Source organism: Neolamprologus multifasciatus, chromosome 18 (genome assembly GCF_963576455.1).
Source record: "Neolamprologus multifasciatus chromosome 18, fNeoMul1.2, whole genome shotgun sequence".
Classification (NCBI taxonomy): Eukaryota; Metazoa; Chordata; class Actinopteri; order Cichliformes; family Cichlidae; genus Neolamprologus; species Neolamprologus multifasciatus.
Genome location: NC_140456.1, coordinates 20,443,426 through 20,467,915, shown reverse-complemented (window position 1 = coordinate 20,467,915; position 24,490 = coordinate 20,443,426). Strand labels below are relative to the sequence as shown.

General features: G+C 40.7%; 3 protein-coding genes across 6 annotated transcripts in view; all 3 read right to left on the bottom strand.

Moving 5' to 3' along the window:
- gpc1b (glypican 1b) overlaps nt 1–1,650 on the bottom strand; it is a 63,164-nt gene extending 61,514 nt beyond the window's left edge. The window contains exons 1-3 of one of the 3 annotated variants that reach the window (XM_085140281.1): nt 1,524–1,650; nt 1,261–1,349; nt 529–1,105 (exon numbers count right to left, since the gene is read on the bottom strand). In XM_085140281.1, the coding sequence (XP_084996407.1) occupies nt 529–703 (175 nt within the window). In that variant the 5' untranslated portion in view covers nt 704–1,105; nt 1,261–1,349; nt 1,524–1,650. The remainder of the gene's footprint in view (nt 1–528; nt 1,106–1,260; nt 1,350–1,523) is intronic. The other 2 variants (XM_085140279.1, XM_085140280.1) reach the window with 2 other exon arrangements.
- Nucleotides 1,651–7,848: 6,198 nt separating this feature from the next.
- LOC146497809 (uncharacterized) lies at nt 7,849–10,628 on the bottom strand. Its single transcript, XM_085141829.1, has one exon. It carries the CDS (start codon nt 10,464–10,466, stop codon nt 9,552–9,554), a length of 915 nt encoding a protein of 304 aa, XP_084997955.1. The 5' UTR covers nt 10,467–10,628; the 3' UTR covers nt 7,849–9,551.
- A 5,942-nt stretch (nt 10,629–16,570) lies between these two features.
- The window catches only part of gpc5c (glypican 5c), a 102,708-nt gene continuing 94,788 nt past the window's right edge, over nt 16,571–24,490 (bottom strand). For both annotated transcript variants that reach the window (XM_085141799.1, XM_085141800.1), the window contains one exon: nt 16,571–22,597. In XM_085141799.1, the coding sequence (XP_084997925.1) occupies nt 22,413–22,597 (185 nt within the window). In that variant the 3' untranslated portion in view covers nt 16,571–22,412. The remainder of the gene's footprint in view (nt 22,598–24,490) is intronic.

Below are 24,490 nucleotides of genomic sequence, written 5' to 3'. Positions count from 1 at the left end.
GAAGGAAAACTGAAAGTGAAGCACATATCATATATCTGTGTTTCCAAAATGCTGAGTGTGGGATGATTTCTCATAGTTTTGATCAGAAATCAAATAGACAGATTGCCTGGGCTGTCATACTATCTTTTCAAAGCAGTGTTTCATCTTAAGACATACAGAGCTCTTGTGCTTTACCATGTGACATGAAAGATGGATGTCTTCTCTGCTTTCAGTTACACCAGAAAAAAAAAACGAAAAACTTTTTGATGAAGGCACCGTTGAGTTACAATTTCCTGTAGATCCTCTGTGAGCACAAAATTAAGAGTTTGTGAACCAATGTCATTTATACACAACTTGGATATACACAGCCTAGTGGTGACTTTGTCCCAATCAGTCTACCATTCTTAGAGGGATTTCGCAAAGAGATTATGATACTGTTTAAAGCAGCTGTGTGGCTCTTACGGGTATAATTAACGTGTTTTTGCGTGTCATTTACAGTTTTAGGGGTAAAGATGAGGTGTAGTGCGCACAACACGAACAAAAGCTTACCTGATATTTCAAACTGAGGGACATCTTCCACAAGGAACCCCTTTCCTTTGTAAAACACCTTGATATCAGAACAACTCCGGGCTTTGCTCGTCCCTTTTTCCCCATAAGCTGGTGCCGTTAGAGAGCACACTGCCAGCGCCGCTATAATGAAGGAATCCATGCCGGCCGACCACATAGAGTCTAATTGTGTCTATGGACTCAGTCAAGTGCAAATCCGACCGAACACCGAGTTCTACTCGGAGTAGCAGACTCCCGGCTTCTTTAAATTGGGGTTGCTTGGCCCTGTTGTGCGTAAAATATCCTCCACCTTCCTGTCTTCCCTCTGCCCCTTCAGTGCGTCTGCTAAGTCTGTGTCTGCACCCCGCACACTGCTGCCGGCACAGGAGCGATTCCTCCAAGCGCAGAGGTCCCGTCTCTTCTCACTTCTAAAGCTGGCCGATGTGAAGAGGGCAGGAGCTTTATTTCCCCCCTCAATTAATCTTCTCACGCAGATTGCCAAAATAAGCGTGGGTCTCTTCTCTCGTATATCCAATGATTTTCTTGTCTTCTCTCTCTTTTTTTTTTTTTTTTGGCTTACCTGCTCGGAGAGAGGCGAAAGATTAAAAAAAAAACAAACAAAAAAAACAGGTTACCCGTTAGCCGCTTTTAAAAACAAAGAAACAAACAAAAAAAATAGTCAAAATTGCAACGTGCTGGTTAAAAACCACGCAGCTATGTTGTGTTGATTCATACCTACCGGTGACGAGCTGTGTAAAGAGATGTACAGAGGCAAGTACCGCAGCTCAGGGGTTTCTGGACGATGCTGTGCCAGCGCTACCACTCTGTGGAATGAGAAGGAGGCGGAGAGAGAGGGAGAAAGGGGAGAGCGAGGGAGAGAGCGAGAGAGAGAGAGAGAGAAGAGGGAGCGCATATAGGTTTCATGATACTCTTCCAATTTTTATTTCATTCTGTTGTATCTATTAGTTATTTTTGGACACGTTTCAGAGTAAACTTACAGTTTAACAGGTTTGTTTAGCTCTGTGAAGCCTCCGAGGCATCCTGGTAGTCTGTGCACGATAAGGTGGTCTGGATCTGAGTTAAAGAACGTCCTCTACGCCTCTGACAGCTTGTTAGCCACCGACCGGGTGTCACAGATGAATTGTGGGCCCGCCCTTGCGCCCAGGTGCCCACCCACAATACAGGTCATCCCTGAGAAGCGTCTCCTCCAGTCTGCAGAGCATTTGTGTACATCACTCCTCAAGGTGCAATTACTCCCCCAGCAAGTCATTACCTGCCTTGATGCCGTTCCCGGCTTACCTGACACCCGCTGAATGCCTTCGTTAACTTCATTTTCTGTACGTGTTAATATCCATGAACAAGCCCGAGAATGTTTTTAAATTGCTTTTAGGCCTCATGTGACCTTTTGGGCATACGCTTTTATTATATGTCAAGTAATGACCCTTCACGCCCTATTGGTTTATTGTAGCATAGATGTCAAAATAACAAAAAGTTGAAAAGATAATCTACATTTTTAGTTTATTCATTAGATTTAATAGGATCTGTGACTTCAAACACTGCAGGCAGTGTTTCTTTCTTCCTTCCATTTTTCCTTCCTTCCTTCCTTCCTTCCTTCCTTCAGAGAGCCAGGAATAGAAAGGGCTGTTAGAAGAGTGTAAGCCTCATACCACACACGCACGTGGACATAAGATGAAATTTGAAAAAAATAAATAAAAAATTGTGGGGTTGTTTTAATGCAATACACAACTTTTTCAAAAAGCCTTCAACTGAGTCAAGGATACGGATGTCTGGATTTACATTGTGTCACATAAATTAAGAGACATATGCAGTTACTTTACTTAAAATAATATCCCATTAGTCATTTCAGTGCGTGAAACTGAATCAGAGAGTATTTAATGGTGTCACTCCCGTGGGAGATGCTTTTTAAAGGCTTGTTTGCACAAGAAGATGCCTCTGCAAATCATCTCACCGACACATGGAAAAAAAAAACTCCCGTGCAGTCCGTGCAGTAAGTGGGCATCGTCTGACAGATAGAAAAACCGAACTGAAAGGCAGAGAGAGAGAGAGAATGGGAGAGATCCACATGGCATGCACAGTCATTTCCTGCCTCTAAATCATTCTATTTATGTAGACTGACTATGTTTATGAATCCATTAGGAAATGTGACTCTATAATTAGTCTGTTCCTCATCACTGGATGAGTCCAAACAAAAAGGACAGAATCTCGCATATCACCAAATGACAAATGGCTGCGCTCGCTGCCCGTTATTGCAGCTCTAAAGTGAGTGGGCATGAATTCCACCTTCGCTCTGCAATGTCAAGTGTCTTCCTCATATTTGCTCATGTGTGGAGTTTTTTTTTTTTTTTTTTGGAAAATCACCATTGCAGTTAGTCTGCTAGAAGTTCAGGAATGTGCAGCTCTGTGCCACACAGCAGACCGAACCCACTCGCTAATTATGTGTAATAATGTTGCTTCACTTTTTTTGTTGCTCCGAGGGAAAAAGCAGGCAGTGCTAAGCACATGTGGCCAGAGGTTAAGTCTGGTGGGCTCAAAGTGTGTCAGCAATAATATGTCAGCTAGTATTATATATGGGTTTGTGTATGCCTGACCTTTATGTGTATATGTGTCTGTGTCAAAGGCGGTTGGTGTGTGTAATGTGAGTTTATGTGTCTGACTGGGACCCACATGTGGCCATAGGTCGGCAGAGCTGTCGGAGAACTGATTGGCCCTCTACTGTCTGGCATCAAGATTATGTAATTAATGCTCAGTAAAGCCACAGAACAGCCATGTTTTCTTCAGGCTGCCTCTCATTGAAGTTTTATTGGCTCTGACCATGAAAGGCCCCCTAATGAAGGGCAGGATGCTGGGGGAAGTTGAGGAGACTGGGGAGAGCAGATGAGGGGAGGCAGAATGGTAGCAAAGAAAGAAGAGAGCATGGGGTGAGAGGCCACTCATTTTAGCCTACTTGTGCAGTAATTATGTGGTGAGCATTTTCAGGGCGCAAAGAGGGTTTATAGTGAAAATTACAATTGCATCTCTACAGAAATACTATAAATGTTAGACTAAATCTTCCAAGAAAAAAACCCTCGCGCTTGGTTCGAAACTGGATAGTTTTAAAGGGAAATTCTTACGCTTTCCTTCAGAAAGAAATTGCAGCAAATTAAACGTCTTTTCGTGTAAAGGACATAGCATAGTATAAATAAACTATGTGGAGAAAAGTATTGGGCCAAATATCTTAATCTTTGGATTCAGGTGTTTTCGGTCTTGTTGTCACATGATTATAAAGTCAAGCACCCAGCCGTGCAGTCTGCTTTTGCAAGCACATGTGCAAGAATGAGTCACCCTAAGAAAGCTTACCGATTTCAAGCACGGTGTGTTAATAGGATTGTGGCATCCATTGTGGCAACAAGACAGTTTGTGAAGTTTCTTCCTTTCTAGACATTCCACCATCAGCTGTAAGTGCAACGGGAAGGATTTAGGAACCACAGCCACAAAATTTTAGACCACATAAAGTTACAAAGGGGGGGGGGGGGGGGGGGGGGGGGTTGCCAGCTGCTGAAACGCGTAGTGCATAAATGTATAAATGTTGCCAATGCTCTTCTGGCTCAGTAACTGCATAGTTCTAAGCCTCATTTCACTTTAACATCAGCATGAACACTGAGTACCGGGAGCTGCATGGTGTGGATTTCCACAGCAAGCAGCTCCTGTAGTACTTTTGTTCATATACTGTGTAATAAACTGTTAATAGTTATCAGTAAATTGCCCATTTAAAAGGTTACTGCAGTTTACAAGAGTATGAAGAAATCACAGTAGTTTGTATTTTTAAGACAGTTGATCCATTACGGAGTTCATTGGGACTCCACTATTCCATTTTTTGTCCACCCAGTTGCAGCAACCCCAACTCAAAGGTTATCTTATCAGAGCTGTTGCTGTCTGTTGTCAGTACTTCCTCTCCTCCTTTGACTTTGTCATTGCAACAGTTGGACCAGTTTGTTTTTCATTAGGGATAGCCATGTTGAAATGTGATACTAAGCATTATTAGGCTCACCTCTGGGGCTTTAACAAGTCATTCTCCCACTGCATTGCCTAATAAAAGATCAATAAACAGAACTGTAATTTGAAGGGAAACACTGGGTAATAAATCACTTTGAAACTGACTCATTTGTAGTAATTAAAGAAAATGGCTTTGCCTTGTATAAATATTAATATTTAGGAAAGGAATTTTATGTAAAATGGTTTGGAATAAACTTAAATTGTAATTTTATTTTCCCCCAGCAGCCTTTAGATTACTGTACAAGGTTCTACTTTCTGCCTCTTTTTTTTTTTGACAACTTTATTTATCATTTTCCAATATGACAAAAGTACAGAAAAATATAACTCGAATTGCGATTACAAACACTGCCATTGTGGAACTGGTTACGCCACGCAGTGGCAAACCAGTTGAATGCAGAAAAAATGTGTAATCTATGGGCACATACAAAAAAAGTACTATCACGTGAACAAGGCAAAAACAAACAAACAAACAAACAAACAAACAAACAAAAGAACAGAAAAAACAAAACAAAACAAAAAAACCCACCAAAAAAAACAAAACAAACAAAAATAAAATAAAATAAATACATAAATAAAAGGGGGGCTGCATTGTGCGCAGTTCTTTTTGGCTTGCTGCAGATAGTAGGTGGCTTTAAAGAAAGAAAGAGAAAAAAAAAAAAAAAAACCAAACCCAGATAAAAGCAGTATTACATCATACTTCAGTAAATGACAACTTCTCCACATATTCAACAAAGGATGACCAGGTTTTGTAGTATTTACTTTGAGACCCTCTCAAACTGTATCTCAAATGCTCTATCTGCAAACACCTCATCACCTCTCTCACCCACTGAACAAACACTGGCGGACCTGAATCCTTCCATTTAAGAAGAATTAGCCTGCGTGCCAGGAGAGATGAGAAAGCCACTGCATTCATTTGATAAGAAGTTATCCCGTGTCGGTTTGGGAGTATACCAAAGACTGCTGTCATCGGATTAGGATCAATTGTTTTCCCACACACATATGAAAGAGCTTTAAAAACTAATTCCCAGAACCGGTTCAAATCAGAGCAGGTCCAGAACATATGGCTCATAGTGGCGGGTGATTGCTTGCACCTTGGACATCTATCATCGGAGGTACTGTATATTTTGGCTAGTTTAGCTTTGGTTAGGTACGCCCGGTGAAGAATTTTAAACTGTATTATACAATGTCGTATACAGATTGAGGATTCATGGATCCTGCTAACACTAAGGTCCCATAGGTCATCTGGGATCTGGAGGTTTAAGTCCAGCTCCCAGGCATTTCTGGCTTTGGACACAGAGTCTACCTTTATATGCTGCAATGTGCTATATATTTGAGAGATGTGGCCTTTAGCCATAGATCGAAATTGCAGACAGTCCTCAAGTGGACAGTCATTAGGTAGACTTGGATAAGAAGTGAAGTGTTTAACTGCAAAGCTACGCGCTTGTAAGTATCTAAAGAAGTGGTTCTTCGGGATTCCAAAATCTTTAGATAATGTTTCAAAAGATAGAAATGACCCTTTAACAAACAGATCAGAGAAGCAGATAATTCCTCTGCTGTACCAAACCTTGAACCCTGCATCGCTCTGAGCTGGTAAAAAAAGATGATTTGACGTAATAGGGGAGCAGACAAGTGACCGCCTCAGCCCGAAATGTCGTCGACACTGAAACCAGACATTGAGAGAGTTCTTAACCACAGGATTTTTAAAATTAACATTGCGACTGACTGGTAGACCTGAACACATTATTGCAACAGGGGATATGGTGAAATTGCCGTCTAGCTCCATAGTGGACCAAGGCGGCCCTCTGCCCTCCCTAAAAGCCCGCATCCAGGTGGATAGTTTCACAATATTGGCAGCCCAATAATAATACATAAAGTTTGGCAGGGCCAGGCCGCCTTCTGACTTAGAACACTGTAACAGGGATTTACGGATTCTTGGAACTTTTTTGTCCCAAATAAAAGATGATATGAGTCCGTCTAACTGGGTGAAAAAGGTTTTAGGAAGAAAAAGGGGTATCATCTGGAAGAGGTACATAAATCGAGGCAAGACTACCATTTTGATCGTGTTGACCCGTCCAGCAAGAGAGATGGGTAATACTGACCAGCGTGCCAAATCAGATTTTGTTTTCTCTAATAAAGGGGTAAAATTTCGTTTAAAAAGATCCTGATAGGTGTCTGTGATTTGAATACCCAAATAGGTGAATGAGGAGTGTTCCAGTCTAAACTGAAAGGCTGAGTAGTCAGCCTCCTTTGCCAGACTGTTAACAGGGAACAGTGTGCTTTTAGCAAGGTTCAATCTGTAACCAGACAGGCGGCCAAAGGATTCAATGAGGTCCAAAGCTAAAGGAATTGATGCCTCCGGGTCTGTAATATACAGAAGGAGATCATCTGCATACAAGGAGCACTTATGAATAGTGTTTCCCCTAGTGATCCCCCTTATTCTGGGGTCCATTCTCAATGCTGCCGCCAGTGGCTCTATTGACAAATTGAATAGCAGGGGGCTTAAGGGGCATCCCTGTCGGGTGCCTCTATGTAAGGAAAAGTATTCTGAAGTAGTGTTATTGGTGCGGACTGAAGACAGGGGCGCTGAGTACAGAGTCCTGATCCATGAAATAAAATTAGAACCGAAGCCAAATTTTTTAAAAATGGAGAACAAATATTGCCAATCCACACAGTCAAAAGCCTTCTCGGCATCTAGTGAGACTATTATCTCGGGGTGATCAACAGAGTGGTCAGAATATAGGATATTTAACAGCCGTCTGATATTGAAATATGACTGGCGGTTCACTATAAAGCCTGTTTGGTCCTCATGTATAATAGAAGGTACTACCTTCTCAATACGAAGTGCGAGAGCTTTTGTGAGGATCTTATAATCCACATTCAGTAGACTAATGGGGCGGTAGGATCCACATTTTTGAGGATCCTTGTCTTTTTTGAGTATTACAGAGATTGTGGCTTGGGACAGAGTATGTGGCAATGTGCTTGTTGCCTGAATTTCTGAAAAAACCTCAGACAGTAGAGAAACTAACTTGCCGGCAAAGCGTTTATAGAAATCACACGAGAAGCCATCTGGGCCCGGTGCCTTGCCATTTCGCAAAGAATTAACTGCCTGCAATATTTCCGCAGAGGTAATAGGTCTTTCTAGTAGCTCACGTTGATCTGGGTTAATAGTGGGCGTATCTATGTTCCTCAAAAAGGAATCCAAGTCAGCCTCTGAATAATCAGTGCGGGAAGTATAGAGATCCTGATAAAATAGTTTGAAAGCAGCATTAATTCCATCAGGGTGTGTTACCACCTGACCGGAGTCTAACTGTATGTCGGGTATAGACTGAGCTGTGGCGGATTGACGAAGCTGATGCGAAAGATATCTACTTGCTTTTTCACCATGCTCGTATACATGATGTCTTGATCTAAGTAGGAGCTTCTCAGTTTCTTTAATTGAGAGAGTGTCAAATTCAGACTGAAGCAGTACCTTCTGCTTATATAAATCAGCGGTTGGACAGGTAGCATATTGTGTGTCAATGTTAGCTATGAGCTCTGTCAGCTCTCGAAGCAGTTCGTTTCGCTTTTTATTCTTATAAGACGAAAAGGAAATAATTTGGCCCCGCAAATATGCTTTTAGCGACTCCCAAATTATAGATTTTGAAACATCTGGAGTGTTATTTGTTTCTAGAAAAAACTCGATGTGGTGTTCAATGAACTTGCAAAACTCCTCATCTGACATTAATGCTGAGTCAAATTTCCAGAACCGCTGCCTTGCGCATACATTTGGAAATGCGATATCAACCTGTACTGGTGCATGATCAGAAATTACAATTGCATGGTATTTACACATGGTGACCCTTGGGATAAGGAAATTATCCAGAAGAAAATAATCAATTCTGGAATACGAATGATGCACGGGAGAGAAGAAGGAATAGTATTTTGCTAAGGGCTCAGTGATACGCAATGGATCTGAAATGCCATAGTTTTGAAGAAATGTATTCAGAACGGACACTGATCTGGAGGTCCCAGTAGACTGACGCGGCTTAGACCTGTCAAGGTCGGGATCGAATACCAGATTCAGATCCCCACCCATGATCAGGTGATGCGTATTTAAGTCTGGTAGCAGGCCAATTAGCTTTATAAAGAATTGTGGATTGTCCCAAGTTGGTGCATAAGTATTTACCAAGATAACTGGAGTGTTGTGGAGCTTACCAGTAACTATCAGAAAGCGACCATTCACATCACATTTTACATTTGAGGTGATGAAGGGAAAATTTTTCCTAACAAGAATGGCAACCCCCCGCGATTTAGAGTTAAATCCAGAATGGTAGACCTGGGAAACCCAACTTTGTGTCAGCCTATTGCTCTGCGTGGAACACAGATGTGTCTCCTGTAGAAAGACAATGTCCGGTTTGAAAGTTGACAGATGAGTAAATATCCTTTTACGTTTTTTAAAATTATTTAGGCCTTTCACATTCCATGTAATAAATTTAGTAGAATCAGGTGTAGTTGTAGCACTGTTGGTTACATTGTAAGCCATAATTCACACTTTCAAGACAATCATGACAGGCAAGCCGAACAATAATTTGGGGTAAGTATACACACAGAACTGCAGCCAACAAGAGAAAAAAGAAATAGAAAATAAAAAAACAAAAGAACAAAAGTATAATGTGTAACTACAAACGTAACTCCCACAAACCGGGAGCAAGCTACGCCCTCCCCCCCAAAAGAGCTTATATCCAACATGTCTCTTCGCTCCCCAGAACAAAAGTTGCCCCTAGCAGGGAACGCCAACTATGATATAATGTTTAGACATCTGGCAGATTGGAAAGCCACACGTGACTTCTCTTGGTCGTTTACTTCGCTCAGTGATAAACAATTATATGCAGACCTATTAAATTATGAAAGTAGCAAAAGTACAAACCTCCATCTAAGGTGCAGTCTGTCAGTGAACAATAGTGTCAAAAAGCAATTGAGGTTCCACAGTCCACTCAGTCCGTGTCTTGATTCCCACACACAGCCAAGATGCGATTCTTGACGTATTCTTTAGCAGCCGTCGGATTGGTGAATATTTCCTCACCAAGAGGGGAAGAAATCCTTAGCTTCGCTGGGTATAGCATCCCGAATCTCACACCCCGACATCCGCGCAGTAGATCTTTAGCTTCTTTAAAGGCCCCCCGTCTCTTTGCGACTGCAGATGGCAGGTCGGGGAAAATTAGGATTCTGTCTCCATTATGCATCAGGGGACTATTTAACGCGGCCCTGCGAAGTACCTCCTCCTTTTCTTGAAAGTAGTGAAATTTGACAATAAGTGGCCTGGGTCTCTGGTCTCTCGCAGGGACGGGCTGGAGGCTGCGATGTGCCCGATCCAGTGTCGGAGCGGTATCCAGAGCCAAAACCTCCTTTAGTAGCTGGGCCACAGAGGTGACAGGGCGCGTCCCAGTCTCAAAGTGCTCCCTCACGCCAAGTATTCGAATGTTGCATCTGCGCTGTCTCCCTTCAAGGTCTTCGGTCTTGTCCGAAAGAGCTGACACAACTTCTTTCAGATCGTGAACTTGCTTCTCCAAGTCCACAACCCGGTCCGAATATGTGTTTGCATCTTCTTCCAGGCTAGTTAGCCGGCTATGGTGGTCAGTGCAGGTAGTAGCTAGAGCATCAATCTTAGCACAAAGTTCAGTCCGCACTTCATCTATTTGGTCAGAAACATTGCTGCGAAGCGAGTCGATCAGCTCATTAAGAGCTTGGCACTTGGTCTCGACTTTTGCTTCCAGCGTAGAAATTTTGGCGACTACGTTCTTCTCCGAGTTAGCTATGGCAGCCATTAGCGCGGCCGTGTCCGGGGATGTAGCATTGCTATCAGTTGCCTTGGCTCCATCAGTCTTTCTGGTGTTTTTGGATCCTGACATTGTTGCAAAGTTCCCTTAGGTGATGCGCACGTTTGCAGTGATAACTCAGCTGACGACAGATAACGCGTTAGTGCCCAATGTCGCAGTATTTATTTGAAAAAATAGCGTATCCCCACAGAGCAACTCAGCCACGCGTCTTTACATGTCGCTGCTCCTACGTCCCTCTACTTTCTGCCTCTTAATAACTGGACTGAAACGCGCGTGCTAAAATTCATTGCTGTCAAATGCAAAACCTCTGTGTTTTCCAATTTAGTTTCATTGTTTGTATAAGAAAAGTAATTGTGAAACCTGCAGGTTTTCTGGGAAATTCCCCATTGACTGTAACGTCTCCATTGCGTGGCACCTTCTGAAAATGAAAACTAAAGGAGTGGAAAGTTCTTCTTGAAACCACATCTAGATTTCAACAGTGTGAGTGCACTCGGGTCTCAAAGGGGTTAAAACATTGCTTGAGAGACAGAAAAAGCAGGCGCTGATGCAAGAGGCAAACAGTGGCAAAATCTCTTATTATGTATTGGCTTTTCATTTCTTATGGCATCATTGTATTACTGACTGTGTCCATAGTTATATTGCGCTTATACAGCATGCAATTTCCATATATTTTCAAGTATCTACACAAATAGGCAATATCGTCCTTCTGCTGAAAGTCAGCTTACATATGTTACTGGCGCTCTCATCGCACCCTCTAATAGAGTTTTATGAAGACATTAAAGACAGAAAGAGCAGGTTAAAGCCAGATCTGATAAAAGGCACACACAAACACACACAAACACACACCCCTGACAAAATGTGATGTAGGGAAGGAACTGCAGCAGTGCCCAGTGTACAGGGCTCCTGGCCAGGCCTCAGCATGGTTTTTATGTAAATATAAGTGTGCTGTTTCAACAGATGGCCTTTAGAGCGAGATCATTGTGTCCTCTCCCTAAAACCAGTCTCATCCTGGGCTCTTGCAGATAGCATCAATTCTGCATCCTCTCTGGGTTTTTATGTCAACCATTAGCCAGAGTTCAGCACATTCACTGAAGTGCTCAAGTGTGTGTGTATGCATCACTCACTTGATCTGTCTCCCTCCTTTCTTGTTTCTCAGTCAATGCCTCTTTGCATCAGTCAGTTTCATTTACATTTTCTCTCTGCTTTGCCATTTTTTGCGTGGCGAGTCTGAAACGATCATACCTATATCCTTACACGTTTAAACACTTTAAAAAACAAAAGTTTGAGTTGTTTTAAAGCTTGTTGTTTCTTCTTGCTAGCCATTTTGATCTACTTTATTGTCCCCTTGATCACATTTACCCAGCATCTGTCTGTGCACACGCAGCTTCCAGAAAAACCTAGATTTGCCCATCTCCAAACACGGAGCCCTCCACAGTTGCCAAAGACAGATGATGACAGAAAAAGGAGAAATGTTGATGGTTAGTGCAAAGGGTAGACAGATTATATTGTAGGGAAAAATGAGAAATAGCGAAGGAAACTGTGAAGGGGGGTGGGTGAGCTTATGAGGCAAGATAAGGAGGGGAGAGAATATGATGATGGATGACTTAGGGAAAATGACAGAGAAGTGAGCTGAGGGGAGAAAGCGGCAGGGAGGGATTTGCATTCAGAATGGTGAGGATAAAGTGTAGGAAATAGAAGAAATAGAGAACTTTCAGTGAACGGGAGCGGGGAAAAAATAATTGGAATTATGTGAAAATGGCAAATGGTCCTTTGATTATTTGGGTTGATCTCGCAAACAGGCACTGTCGTGGATGAGAAATGTCCCCTGTGGTGTGTTGCGTTGTGCTTTTGTATGTCTCTGTGGGCATCCTGGCACTGTTGCTGCTCAGTAATCTGAGCACATTCCAGTCTTTTCCATGCATGGAGAAAATCTTAGGTACACCCCACAAAATGCTTTCCCAGAAATGACCACAGGACAGAGCAGCGTCCGTGAAGTCTAATTGAAACGCCACTTTCAATACCTTTTAATAATGATCACTGAACACATTTTTGATTTTGTTTTTTGTTGACAGTGACTTTATTAAAAAAAAAGGCAAAAAAACCCCAAACAAACCCCAAAAGCACTGCAACGTAGCAAGCCTCTCTAATGCATACACAATGACAGACTGTACCCATGTGGCAGTGGTGTAACCTCATTCTTCCAACTTCATTCAATTACCTGCACACTATTTTTAGACGATCAGTTCTCCTTTTCTATATCTCATATGTCTTTTGGAATGAATGAACTGCTCCTCTCATCTGTCTCTTGCTGTGAAAACTCATAAGCTTATGTGACGAGATGACAAAATCTAAAATTTATGATAACCTCTTATGAATAACTCTCACACAAGTAATGATATATACTTTTAACCGGTGTGTTGGTAAAAGTCCATCTGGTCCTTTTTGGTTCCGATCCCTTTCATGTATCTAATTTAGGCTATTCTATGTTGTGTAGAGCTAAAAAGCATGACACAGATTTTCCTTATGTTGCTTCTGTCCTAAACTAACATAGTGAATGTGCATTTTTCAAGCATTTTTCTTTGTGTGTTCATTTCAACCAAATGCAGTATTAGGAAACAAAATAGCAAGTTTGGTGGTTAATATTATCCTGGGAGTATTTTTTTTTTTACAGTGACCTTGATATCATAACAGAAGTTGAAACAGTGATTCTGGCTGCAAAACTTCAATTTTGATACATGCAAAAGGCTCAGAGTCAGCTAAGCACGCATATCTTTTAGTCTGCTTCAGATCTTTGTTCAGATTGGCAGCATCTCCTTCTGTGGCCTCGGAAACAGTGGGAGGCCACATCTCTGTGGTTCTCAGCCCCCCTATGAGAAGTCCTACATTAATTTCCCACTAGAACAACTTCTATCCTGACATTCCTTCAACATTCCTCAGGCCTCCCCTGTAATGAAAGCATTTTATCACATGGCTTTGCCTTCATTTCTCCAATTTGTTTTTAAAAAGATAGATTGCATGAAAAGTGGGATGCATAAAGCGTTGCCTGGGTTTGATGAACAGACACATGTACACTAATAGACATTAAGTGCTTTTTCTTACCACAAATATAAATTGTCAGTATTCTCTCTGTTTAAAACGAAACACTTTTGAGAGCGCCTGAGCTTTGGTCGTAGTTTGTCTTAAGCCTTAACTCTCGCCCACACTGATCAGAGTGAAGCTGCTAATGGGGAATTGCCATTTAGATGGATTGTTCACTTAGCGTTCCCCCCTTATGGCTATGTAAACTGGACTCTAAAACAAATCTAGTCTGTAAATCTGTCAAGTGAGACACAGTCTTTCTTTTGTTGGATTTTAAATGAAGCTGTATTGATGTGTGTATACACTCCAGAAGTGGAAAAATGTTGGGTGCGTCACCACTGATGAGTTTTTCATCATTTACAGCAGCAAATGTGACTAACATATGGCTACACAGCATGTAATGTTGTCACCATCAGTGAAGCATGTGTGCCCATAGTGGGGCGGTATTTCTTTGGGGCCATCAGATGGAAAAGAGACACTTTTTATGTATGTCACTTCTAACTGCAAGACTATCTATAAGTACAGTTTGACAAGGAGAGTAACACGTCAAGTAAACTCTCCAATAGTTTGATTAATAGGAGGTTTTGGCAAACTTCTTCCATCTTAGCAGTTATGTATAGACCAGAGCTGGTGTGTACCCAGTGCTGTTTTCTCCAATTGGGACATCAAAACTCAACTAAGTAAAAACATACAGTTCAAGTTAAAACTTTTTCAACAGGTAATCAGTGAAGAAATCAGCTATAGTTTCACTAAAGTTGGCAAACACAGTTTTTCTTTAGCTACTTTTATATTTTAGAGAAAAATGTTGTTACATGTTTAGTTTACATTTTCAGGTCACAAATGACAAATAAATATTCGGTGTGACCACCTTTGTTCTTCAGTGTATCCTGAACTCTCTTAGGCAAGCTTCCTTGTCATTTCCTTAAGTATTCTTTAGGAATAGTTCTCCAAGCTTCTCTGAAGGACATTCAAAGTTCTCTGTTGGATGTTGACTGCCTTTTGTTTCTCTGTCAAGATGATCCCTCACTACTTGAATAATGTTTAGGTCTGTGCTCTGGGGAGACCAATCCATGACTGACATTGCACTGGCAGTGTGTTTGAGGGTCATTGTCATGCTGAAAAATGAAGTCAGTTTAGTGGATAAAAGCTAGCTGTTTTTCTTCCTTATTTGTCGATTGACAGCCACTTTTCCATTTCTGACGAGGCTTAGGTAAACAGTAGATGAATCAGCTAAAGGTCCAGATGTATTTCTCAGCTCCTGTGTCAGGTCTTTGCTGGATTTTCCTTTTTTCTTAAAGACATTACTTTAAGAGTCGCTTCATCTGCTGCATTGTTTTTAGGTCTTTTTTGAGGCTCCACTTGTCTAGTTACCTCGGTTTGTTTCCAGCTAAAAGCTCTTTAGGAATCACTTTGATGGTGTCAACATATCATTTCATGCCTGTGTGTTGTGTTATTGTTCTCATTGTTTTTAATTCAACTAAAGAAACGTGATAAATTTATGTGTTTTACGTTTTTTGCTTTGTGTAGACAAAACACTGGTTCATCGTGTTTTTTATGCTTGAATGATTCATAGATCAATGTTGAGTGGCTGAAAAAAAGAAGAAAATCTTCAGAAAGTCCAGAGTAACAGAAAGTATTGCTCACGATCAGTCCAACAAAATACTTGAAATTGCACGATAATTGCTGTCTCTCTCTCTTTTGTTCCATGGGATGTTAAGTCAGCCTGAAAATTATGCAAGCCAAACTCCATCTGGTATGAAGAAGCGAAGAGAGGATATGTTATAAGTATGAAGGTGAAGCCCTAGTGGCTCTACAAAATTGATTTTCTGTCTCACATCTCCTGAAGAGTCACATAGCAACAGAGACCTCTAAATCTGTAATCAGATCCCATCAATGGTGCTCCTGTCCTGGGCCACACACATGTGAACTACCATATAAGTAAATTAACCTGCACACACAAAGCATAACATCTATTCTACCATAATATGACACACTGACGTTAGATGTACAGAAGACAAATGAATGAGGAAAATCCAAACAAACAGATACAATAGTCAGCTACAATTTTCACCTCCACCCTGACAGGGACAGAAAGATGGGGATAGTGAATTGGAAAGGTGGAATGGCACCCAAGGGAGCAATGGAACATTCACACTGGTGCTCATCCATCTCCAGGACATGAGCAAGCTGGCTGCCTGTAGCATGCCAAACAGTGGACGCCTTGTAGAGAATTCAACATGAGCTGTAGGCCAGCCTCGTATATGTGTGGCAGACGTCCTTTTGTACACACATACTAACACACACAGCTGCTTCTTAAACTCCTCGATCTTACATTGCACACCAATGGTGACCCCAGCGATCTAACTGGAATGAGTCTGATGCTGGTGGAGCCACATTTCTCTAGCTGGCCATTGTCACATGAAGACAAAGTTACACTGTTTTGCTAACGGCCAGACTTTCCTGTTGACAAATGTTCAAGCCTCTATTCACCGCCTTACTAAGGCACACTACATTCTAATCATGCCCTCACCTTACACATCAGCTTAAAAACACTGATTTGAAACCTCGAGTAGACAATAAGCAACCTTAAAATTAGGCTACAGCTTTTGTTTTGTTAGCTTGCTAAAATGGCACTATTATATCTAGCACCACTGCTCTAAATTGTGAGTAAAATTAACAAAAAACTTAAAACCGCCATGCTTTTATTTTAATATTATTTATTTCATTTATAAATTCACCATCATTAAGTAAAATCCAACTGAAATATATAAAATCAAATGTTTATTTATTCAAATAACGAATCATTAAGGAAAATGGGCTAGGTGTACACTAGCTGTAGACCAATCAATTGCTTTTCATTTGACCAGATTCCATTAAATTAAACATTGTGCATTATGCTTAGTTAAGAAACAAAATTAAGGATTTGTTCTTAAAGAGTTTATTTCAAATCAAAACCTATAAAATGCAACCACAAAGTTGAAACATTTAGAGATAGCAAAGTATTTTAAGACTGGTTTAACCAAAGATGCCATGGCAGTAACAGCATCTTGTTTACTCAAGCCCAGAATTTGAATTTGCATTGTAATTATCCATAAAAAGTCAGCAAATGATAATGCACGACGCTTTCAGAGCATGCTCAGTTTGTTGCTCTTGTTTGTTGCCTTTCTTAATGTTGTAACACCAGCTGCAATGAGATTCAACAGCTCTTGCTCTAGTCACAGTTCTTTCTTTTGCCACAGATTACCTCTTCCCATCTTTCCTTGTATGATACTGAAAAAGTGTGACAGGAACAAGGTCTGAAAAATCTCTTCCCCTGTGGGTCTTATTAGTGAGTGTTTAAAAAGAGCGAGCTGTCCAATGCAAGTGTGGTGATTCAAGTCTGTCTCTATTTTTCTTTCATAACGGAGAGAATAATTTGGGATTCTTATGGGATAGGAAATTATTGCAAAGCTAAATGCCTGTTCATATTTGATGCTCTTCATACACAGAATGGCTGAGCAGAGGGAGTGATCTGATAAGTACAATGTTGAAAACTTTTACAGCTCTTGACATGCACAAAAGCTTTGTCGATGCGTGCTGGCTTTTATTCTGTTTTATGTTTCAGAAATAAATTGTCTATCACTTCACAATAGCATTTTCCCACTATTGGACACAAATGACAACATTGTCATGCTCAGTGTCAAGAAAAATACACAATTTAATGCTGTCTTCTTGCCCACTGCCAGCAGAACTGTACATGATGTGAAACACAACTGACAAGTGAGACCAATCAGTGGTTTGGAGACAAAAACAAAACGAAAATAATCCATTATATCCTATTGCAGATTTGATCCCTGTCAGCATGTCCGAGGCTCTTCTTGATGCTCTGTTGTGTTGAAAATGATTTAATTGGACTCAATTAGTCAGCTCAAAAACTCACTGATCATAATGCTAATTGGCCTGCGGAGCAGGGTGAAAGATCGGCATCCTGCAACGAGGGCATGTGTTACTTTGTTGTAAGCACTGACAAACCTCTGAAGAGAGCGAAATTGATACATTGACGAGTGAAAGTCAAGAAGGAGAGCTGTGGTAAATGGCAGCCGCAGGTCCTCCTTCGTTTCTCCTCTGCCTCACCCAACTGCCCATTTTTGAAAAGCTATTTCCAGCGCTTTCCTTCTTCCTTTGCTCATCACTGTAATCCCCTTGCTGAAAAGGTAAGACAATCTGGAGGTGGTGGTTGGGGGTACTGTCACTGCCACCCTAGTATTGCACAATCAGCTTGAATTCAGAGAACATCTGAGGAGAAAAGGCAGGTACGAATCTTAAAGCTCAGTTTGCAGTCTGTGACTTGACTGTTCTTCTTCTCTGATTGTGTGAATTAGTGTTAGATCTACTCTTTACTATGCAGTAAAGATTTCTGCATGCATGTGTGCAGTGTGTGTGTGTGCAAGGATGTTTAAGTGTGTTCTGGCAAAGCCAGTCAGACAGAAGCGCTGATGTGTGCCATAGTTTAAAATAGCCCCGCCAGACAGACAGCTGAGCAGCTGTGACCTCAGGTCCCCTGCCCTGAACTTTCAGTTGCACTCAGTGACCACACTGTTTCTTTTAACGTGCATAAATACCCAATGAATCATCTATAGTCTTTATCAAAACTGCTTAATGAATAAAAGGAGTGAAATAAAAGTTCCAAGCAATTATCAGACTAACTCTATTTTAGTTTCAGACTCATATTTTAGATTCTTCCATGGCTTTGTTCATCCAATGGCAGGCTTTGGTTTTGTCAGGCAGAAACAATCCATCCCAATTACAGCTTGGGCAAAGAGAAGGCACGCTATGCACAGACAGACTGGGCACCCTCCTCTCTCTCCTCTGCAGCCAAGCAGACACTCAGTTTTATAGCAACAAGCATGAAATAGACTCCAAGGATCAAATACAGCGCGCGTGCAGTTGGAAGTGTGCATTTGCGAGACAGGGTGTGTGAATGAGATCATTGGTGTGTGCGTGCGTGTGTGCGTGACAGATGATTTTTGTGCACATTGTGTGCTTTAGTAAGGAAAGTGCTATTAGTTATATGCTCCTGGGCTGATGGCTAAAACAGTTGGAGGTGCGGTAAGGCTTGAAGCTCTGCTGTCACCTGATGCGTTGCCATTTTGCATTTTTTTTTTAAATAACTAAAGATCATTGTTACACTGGAGACCAGTTATACCATCAATTCTAAATCCTTCTGACACTATGTAATTATTCTGGCAACATGCAGTGATGCTAAAATAATTCCCAAAACAGCCTCAGCCTGAAATACAGCTGATTTAAACCATAGCCTCACGCTATCTCGTTGGCGATTACCGTACTCTCAGCGTCATAGCACAAACAAACCATGTGCTTCTGCACTCCTTGTGCGTGCTTTGTGTTTTACTAAAAACAATATCAAGACTTCAGGGACAAATTAAGGGTAATTAAACTCAACGAGTAGGCAAAGTTCCCCCTCAGGAGTGGTCAACAGGTCAGTCTCACATGAGTGCAGTGAGCTGACGTCCTCCCTGTCATCATGACTGACGGTGCCAAACTTATTCATGTCTTCTGCACACTGCCTTTGCCTCTATTCCTGGAACAAACACAGACTGATATGTTTAGCAAAAGGCTTCCTAGATGCAAATAGAGAAGGTCAGACTGAGACAGCTTGCCCTGCCCATGCCCTCATAATTCAATCCTTGTCACTGCTGACCAGCTGCAAGCATGAACACACACTTTATCCTAAAAGCTAAGCTCTCCTGGCTCTAGTTGGTGCACAGAGATGATAGCTAGATGATATGGGTCAAACCATTGGAAAACAAATTACATCAACTTAGACCTTTTACAGGCTCAGAAAGTATCTAAAGTATCGTAACCACCCCCCAAGTTTAAGATTTGTTTTTAAGGAACCAGGGCAACAGAAGTTGAGGCAATACAAAAAAATAAAGCTCCTGATCATACACACTGGCCTTTGTATTTATAATGCAAATTGGGTTGAAGATGGATGTAGGTATGCTGAAAAGTGCATAGGACCAACAACAGGAAAGTCGGGGAAATGACCCAAGAGTATTAAATAAAAACACCTGTGTCAATGTGTAATGTGTGTTAGTCTCTAGTAGGAAGATCTGCTTTGTTCGTGACTGGTATTCTTTAAGGACAGGCTAGAGAAGCAAACGAAAGAGCAGAGCACTTTTAATAGAGCTCAACAACACTATATCATTCCCATACAAAAGAGACGAAATGAGACAAAAAAACAAATGACACGTGATGCAAAATATGTACATTTATACACATGCGAGGGTATATGACTGTAAGGAACCAGTGAGTGCAAAGAACATTGGCCTGGAACAGAACATACAAGTAGGAAAACAACCAAATATGATAACCTGACCCAAAATGTGAAACATTTGAACTGTTGAAATCCACATAGGTGTGGTCATCTTTACTCTCCATTAACTACAATACTTTTATTGTATGTATGGTATGCCAGCACAATATAGACCTATTGAGTTTAGACACTGTGTCTGTGTAGCTTTTACATATGACGTAGTCAGCATTTATACGGCATCTTCTTAACAGGGACCATTCATCATCCTCGTTTACAGGTAATCTGCTGTGCTAGTACCAGTGGATACAACCAATCTACACAAGAAGGAAAAGATGTATAAAGAGCAAGCCACATTACTTAGTTTTGGGAGTTTTTTGTTTGGTTTTTTTGACACATTTTTCTTTTGCTCTCTTGTCATGCATGATCATTGGAAACATCAATACTTCATCATTAGTTTGAGACTCTCAGTTTGTTTTTTGCTTTTGTATGTATATTTGTATATTTACAAAGCTATGGGCACAAGTTGCCCATAGCTTTGTAAAAGAAAATGATTTTGTTAAATTAGAATTAAAGCAGTCATATTTGCTCCTGTTTTCAAATTCCTATTATTTACCACCCCAATTCCCAAAAAAGTTGTGACACTGTGTTGAATGTAAATAAAAGCAGCATCCTATGATTTATGAAAATTACTGGATTTTTGTAAATTAACATATCTCATAAAGATATATTTTGCTTACAGTAGAACACAGACGTATTTATGAAAAACATTAGGTCAAGTTCAAGTTGATGGCAAGCAACATTTGTCAAAAATCTTGGGACTCAAAAAGCTAAATAAGTAATTGCTACTATAGCTGAAGGAAAATGTCACAGCTAAGTAGGTTAATTGGCATGAGGTCAGTAACATAATTGGGTGTACAAAGACCATCATAGTGTGGCAGAGTTTCACTATTTTGCCATAAAATTTTAAAGACTTTGGATATCATACCATCCGCAGTGTGTAATATCAGGAAAAGAGAATCTGGAGAAATCTCTGTGCGCAAGGGAGAAATTGGATTCCTGTGCTCTTCAGGTCATCAGGCAGCACTGCATTAATAACGGACATGATTCTGACATAAAAATAACAGCATGGGCTCACTAAAACTTCCACGAATCACTGTCTGTGGACACAAATACAGGTTAAAGCTCCATCAAGCCAAAAAGAAGTGATCCAGAAACATCACTTCTTTTTCTGGGCCTAATTTTACTTAAAATGGGCAAAATGGAAAACTGTTCTGGTCAGACAAATTATAATTCAAAGGTCTGCATTTTTGATAGCATGGAACTGGCAGCTTGTACATTTGGTGACCAGCCTCCTCAGGTCCTAGACTTTTACGGATTGGTTTTGCTACACAGTGGTAAACAGGACCCTGTCCCAACGTTTTTGAGAGATCTTGCTGCCATCAAAGAAAAGTAAATATACCATTTTACTGGGTTCCATGGTGAATCAAATAAGGGTTTATGAGATTAGCAAATCATTCTGTTTTCAGTTATAGTTTACAAATTGTCCCAAATTTCTGAAATTAGGGTTATAGAAAGGCAAACCCTGATGTCATGTCACCAATGAGAAATGGTGGGAAAGACTTTGATAGCTCTGTAGGTTATACATGTATTAAAGTGTAATTCAATGAGTAGACACACAAACATGGATGCACAACAGACATGATCAAAATCAACAATGTACAGACTTTGTTCAAATGTCCAAAACCGTCCATTTATGTCATGGATTTAAGGAGGAAAATTATGCATATTTCTGCATTATTCTTGATAATGCTTTTTTTTTTTACATTTTTTGCACCCTTTCTTATTTTGTACTGAACGACAAGCACAGCCCATTCACAGCTAACTCAAAAAAACAAAAAAAGAAAAGAAAAAATACGAAAACTCTATTCAGCTCAGTCAGTTAAGAGCTTTTTTTTTCAATCAGAACCTCATAAACTCTAGCAAATCTGTCCACCTATGTACACTTACATACTATACACACCTAGTTTATCTGCACAATTCAGCCATGCATGTGTGCCTGTGCTGTACCTGCGTACTTGTTACATTCTTATCACTGCCAAGGCACGCAGTCATTAGAGAATATCAAATCTGCTGTATGAGGCCACATACCTGGGATTGATCTAGCAGTCAATGCATTCCTTAATCCCCAAATATAAATGAGGTGAGTTTTCAAATGAGACGCAGTGCTGTGATGAGGTTTTTAGCATCAAAGGGTAAGTAAACACCAGCAGCAGAAAAAGAACAAAGCGTTTTTGGCGGGTGTTTGTAAGTAAAATCAGAATGATGGCCTTTCATTTTTGGATCACAAAGGTGTGTTTGTGTAAGTGAAACAAGGACGTGCATGTTTGCATACACACGTCCAGCCTCGTAGCCTTGTAGATAAGCGTGCATAATATCAGCTTGTCCAAACACCCACAATTGTGATGCTGCAGGACACCAGTCTGCATCTGCCCCGTTCTCCTTTGTATCTATGTACGTTGAGGATAGCAGTAAGGATTATATCTGTGATATGTATATGAGTTTTTCTGTGCGTGTAGGTTCCTAAAGGGACAGAGGTGAAGGTTGATCCGCAGCCTGTGCTGGCATCAGAACAGGATCCACTGCAGGCAAAGTCCAGCAAAAAGCAGTGCAAGGCTGCAGCACTGTGTCCAGCTGGCAGATGAAGAACCCCCTATCATCTTCACTAAGGGGGGCTTAGAGGGGTTTTCTTGCGGGCTGTCACCTTCAGGATGTTTCCCTAATGGTTTACCAGCACTGGATGGTTCGGGTACTGTGGGAGACGAAAACAGAGAGAGACAACGGGAAAGAGAAACAGAAAATAACAAGTTTAGCCTCCATTAAATTCAGGCATATGTGCTTAAATGTTCTTTGGGTTTGTATATTATATTTAATAATCACTTAGTCAAGATTCCCATTACTTCAACTCTAAAACCTTTCAAAGACTAGTGGCAGTGGCTATTTCAGTTCAAAGTGCCCATAATTTGCTTTCAAAAATGCTTTATTTTTTATTTATTTAGTTTAGGTTTTTTTTTTGCCAGTGCATTTATAATGCTGCTACATTACTTAATAGCTAAAAGTATTTTTTCAATTACACACATAAAATAAAAACTGAACATTTTAATCCTTGATTGGTGAGAGAGGTGCTCTTTCCAGAGGCGGAGGCCTGCTTGTAGCGCTCATCTTAATGATTTACGCACAGAACGTCCAACTGTGGTAATGCAAAGGCCTGCTGAAGATTCAAAGGTTTCGTTAGAGAAGGCAGCTGACTTTACAAGCAGCACAACAGCAGGTTAGTGCAGAATGTCAAATCTCCAAAGAGAGCAAAGAGGAGCCATGTTTTTCTTTGGATGTTGACCTCAAAAAGGACAGCTGAACTGGACTACAAGGCTTCCCGGCTTGGACCCAACCGGTGAAATCCTGCTCAAGAAACAAGCTATTAACCAGAAACCTACAGTGCACTTTTTAATGTTGTTTAAAATAACTTCTCTTAAATACATACAGTATACTGGTGTAATTAATACCGTACAAGGGTTAATACTTCCAACCTACGCTATTCAGAACTTCCAAATCCTTCAACCTTGCACTCAAGATTGCCTCAGAAGTTTAGCTGACCCCTTTTGACTGAGATGTGCCAAAGTATTTAATATAATAACCCTTTTCTATGAAAGTTAATTATTTTAATCATTAACTGAAAGATTTGATAATTTTGATTTTACAAGATTGACAACAACATTGTTTGTTTTTGCTGTATAAGACACACTAATAATGACAGTAAGTCATAAGAAAGTAATTGCACCTTTTGTAACAGACACCCCACATAATTTACATCTATTTAGACAAAAAATTCCCAGCTGACATGAAAACTGACTGAGATCTCAGTTGTCTTTAATTTATCAGTGTCACCGCACTGCTTCTGCCATCATATCTCCTTCTCTCTGGGTGGTGACAAAATGTTGGTGTGTGAGAAATCCAAATTACCCACCCTCCCTGACTGACCCAACCCAATAAGCACATCAGTGAATTACTGGGAGCTTAACAGTCTCAGTGCAACAAGTGCACACCCAGTCTCAGTTACATTCCAATTAACCGTCATTACAAGTATTAGATGTCTAGATTTATCTGCTAGCAGCACTTAGTGATCCAGAAAGGCTTCTGTGCGCGCTAAGGGAGGAATACAACAGCATCCCATCGACATAAACAGAAGCAAACAGGCACAGAGGTTAAGGGGGATTGACTTTGGCATTGGCATCAGTTTATTTTTATATAGAAACAGGTAAGAGGCAATAAAGCAGAAGAGTGTTGGATAGACTGTAGTGATTTCTTTGGGTTTAATCAGATATTTATATGTTTACATTTACATTTTCACTGAAAGCGATTGTTATTTGGTCATGCCAGACTCAGACTGCGTACAAAAATCTCCATACATTTAGCGAGCAGACAAGAGATGACAAGATAACATGTGATGACAAGATGATAAGATAAAACAGAACCTGAGAGAATACTGCCAAATGAGACACAGCTGGTAAGTTGGAAATGATCCAAAGCCTGAAGGTGTTGCACTCAAGATTACCTCAGAAGTTTAGCTGACCCCTTTTGACTGAGATGTGCCAAAAAGGTGTCGCTGTATAGCAAAATGGTACAAATAAACAGAATGAATAGAATA